This window comes from Hipposideros armiger, unplaced genomic scaffold (genome assembly GCF_001890085.2).
Source record: "Hipposideros armiger isolate ML-2016 unplaced genomic scaffold, ASM189008v1 scaffold_19, whole genome shotgun sequence".
Taxonomy (NCBI): Eukaryota; Metazoa; Chordata; class Mammalia; order Chiroptera; family Hipposideridae; genus Hipposideros; species Hipposideros armiger.
Window position 1 is genome coordinate 2369168 of NW_017731369.1, and position 3340 is coordinate 2372507.

Genomic DNA, 3340 nt, shown 5'->3' on the forward strand with positions numbered 1-3340 from the left:
TTTGGGGCCCCATCACCTCTCTGATAAATGTCGGCTGTGCATGGGACTAAATGGAGATTCAGAACACCTGCTGGGTGCCAAGCAGCACGCAGGTGCTTTGCTGGTGACATTGCATCCCAAGCTTCCTAAGTGTTCCAACATTCCCATTAGAAAGGATGAAACTGAGGCTTTCACAGGTCACCCAGCCTGCCCAGGACCACACAGTCAGGAGCCTACACCAGGATTTGAACTTGGGGCTGATGGGCCCTGACATTTTTTGTGTCCTTTTGGCCCCACTTCCATACAGAGGTCTCCACAGACACATTCTGAAGTCCACCCCACCCCCCTTCTGTTCCCAACTTCACCTAGGAACTAAAGGGGTGCTTAGAAATGGCTAGGCATGATAGCAAAAGAGGCTGAGCGTTGGCGGTGGGAGCCAGTCTGGGCCGCTTTGGCTATTCAAATATTCTACAGCATAAAAGTGTGTGGGGACGGTGGAGGTCACTGCCAGGCCGGTGTGATTTGTTTATTCAAAGCCTGCCTAACAGTTGGGTCATTGAGGTCACAGGCCTCCACCCACACCTCCACTTCCATTTAAACCTGTGTGTGTCCTATGTGGGCTCCGAGTTGTCAGCAATTCGCTGCCACTAGAACCTTCTCCTCACCCTCATCCTGATGGGCATGAGACAGGGTTTTGGCTGTTGATCTCCAAGCCCTGTTAACTAAACCCCTCTCAGTTAACTAAAACCAATTCACTCCTGTATTCTGCCCTTCCAGCCTCCTTGTTTCCTCACTTCTTTCTTTTCCCTGGAGTGGCCGACAATGCCCACCATGGTCAACGTGGACGCCCTTCCGGAATATGAGAAGAGTCAGATCAAGAGAGCCCTGGAGCTGGGCACAGTGATGACCGTCTTCAGCTTCCGCAAGTCCACCCCGGAGCGGAGGACCGTCCAGGTGATCATGGAGACGCGGCAGGTGGCCTGGAGTAAGACGGCTGACAAAATCGAGGGCTTCTGTGAGTACCTGCTGGACAGGGCAGCGTGGCCTGTCCTCCCTGAGTCCTGGCCTGTGCTTCTCACCTTCCTGCCTTTACTTGTCACTGCCGTTGTTGGTTTGACCTACCTTCTTCGAGTCTTCTAGCAGTGAAAGCGTGGCCACTTCGTCTGGGTCTCTGATGGGGTTCCGAGCAGGTGGGGGCAGTTGAGCCAGTTTACTGGTGAAGTAACAGAGGCCCAACTTGGCAGGGACATTCAGACAGCTCACCTGGGCTGGCATGGGGTGGGCTCTGTCTGGCAGCATCAGGATCATTGCTGGTTCCCGTTGATGGTCACGCTGTCTGCCCTCTTAAGGGCCAACTCGCCAGAGCTTCCACAGACTCATAGCTTGGTAGCCAAACAAATGCCTGTTTCATTTTGCTGCTAACTACAGAGTCTTTAAAAGTCCTTTACTTTAGCTCCATGTGGACAGAGCAAGCACATCATTGAATGTTCTGCAGCTTTCACATGAAGTTCTGGTCCGGGTGGAGGCATCTTCCCTTCCCCACCCCCCTTAGATTGGGCAATTGGCTCAGTTCCTAAAGTTTCTAAGACTGTTTTTTTTTTAACAGAGTAAGGAGACTTAAGCAATTTTCAGTTGCAGAGACTTGTTTTAATTTGCATTTTTTATTGACTGCTTTTTAATTGAACAAATTAAAGTGCACACATGGGGGAAAACCAAAAAAAAAAATCATACATCAATGTCTCTCTTCCTCAGACCTCATCCTGTGCTCCACAGGCAAGCTCATTATCAAGTTCCTTTGTCTTCCGGAAGTATTCTGTGCTTGTGTCATGAGTGAGTGTGTGTGTGTGTGTGTGTGTGTGTGTGTGTGTGTGTGTGTGTGGGTGGTGCTTTTTTACACAAATGGGTGCCTACTATGTATACTTCTGCACCTTGATTTTTTTTTTAAAAACAAATTTAATAATTATCTGGGAGGTGATTTCTTACTAGCACACTGATCTGCCACCTTCTTTCATGGCCATATAACATTCTGGCTGCAGTATAACTGTGTAACCCCCAGAGAGGGACATTTGGGCTGTTTCTAGTATTTTGCTATTATCCTGTTTCCTCACAAATAAGACCTAGCTGGCAAATAAGCTGTAGCAAGATTTTAATATTTTAAGCTGAAGGAGTTTGTGGAAAAGGCGTCCTCTCTGAAACAGGTCATAAAACTGTCACGTGAGGGGTGCGTGCCCTGCATATCCTGGAGGAATCATGCTACGGCTTCTTCTCCGGCTAGGGCTTGTTTTCAGGGAAACACGGTAGCTGTAGCAACAATTCTTTCTTTCTTTCTTTCTTTCTTTCCTTCTTTCCTTCTTTCCTTCTTTCCTTNTCGCCAGGGCGCGTCTGGCGCGGGCAAGGGTCCGTCGGGGAGCACCGTCTGGGTCCTCGTCCGCTGTGCTGGGGACCCAGGCGGTGAAGGCGGGGGTCCGAGCCTGACCGCCCTCCACTTCCTCGGGCGGGGCCGACGCCACTTCTCCGGTCGGTGTCCTGGGGCTGCTCGGGCTTTGCATGGGAGCCCGGAGGAAGCGGCGCGGCTTGTGGTTAGGGGAATCGCGAGAGCGCTGGCGTTCAAAGCTCCTGTGGCCGTGGGGTCCTGCGTGGGGTCGGGCCGTGTTTCTGGGTACCTCTGTGCCCAGGGCTATGCTGACTCCGCGCAGCCAGGCTGGCACCAGCACTTCCCCGTATTGCACAGGTGGTTGCGGGTGGGTGGGTGGCGGCGCGATACCGCAGGCGCAGCGCTTACCCAGGAGAGACCAGGAGAGTGTTGGGGGATCCGTGATTCCCTCTCTCACCCCACAGTGGTATGCATAATTATGTGTGTACGTCTGTGCGTTTTCCGGGTTATGTTTTGGAATCCCAAAGAGGTCATTACCTCCATAGCGGAAGAATTCGAGGCAAAGATGTGCCCCATTTGGAGTGGTGGTTGGCGCCTGGATTCCGGTTGAGGCCGGGGAGGGGCTCTTTTAGCATCCTAATCTTTAATTAGACGGAGAGAGTATAGTGGGGTGAGCGGCTGACGTGGCTAAAGGGAAACAGGTGGCCTTGCCAGTCAACTTAATTTGAATTTAAAGTCCAGCTGTGCGATCCTGGGCACGTTGAAGAACTTCTCTGAGCCTCAGTTTCTTCCCCTGGACACTGGGGCCTCCCAAGTGTGCACTCCAGGGCTGTGTTGAGAATTGGGGCTTATTTATGGGAAGGGTGCAGGCTAGTTCTTCACTCTTTGGTTGAGGGCCCTGTGTGGGACTTAGGTCATCAGCTTTAGCTACAGTTCTACAGGGAGGGCTTATTAATTTAGGGGTGCATGCCAACCCCAGGCCCTTAG

At 51.8% G+C, this 3340-nt stretch overlaps 1 protein-coding gene across 1 annotated transcript in view; it reads left to right on the top strand.

The window, feature by feature from the left end:
• Positions 1-557: 557 nt before the first annotated feature.
• Positions 558-3340, top strand: part of PLCG2 (phospholipase C gamma 2) — a 155023-nt gene continuing 152240 nt past the window's right edge. Inside the window, exon 1 of the mRNA XM_019634773.1 lies at positions 558-994. Within this exon, the coding sequence (XP_019490318.1) occupies positions 802-994 (193 nt within the window). The 5' untranslated portion in view covers positions 558-801. The remainder of the gene's footprint in view (positions 995-3340) is intronic.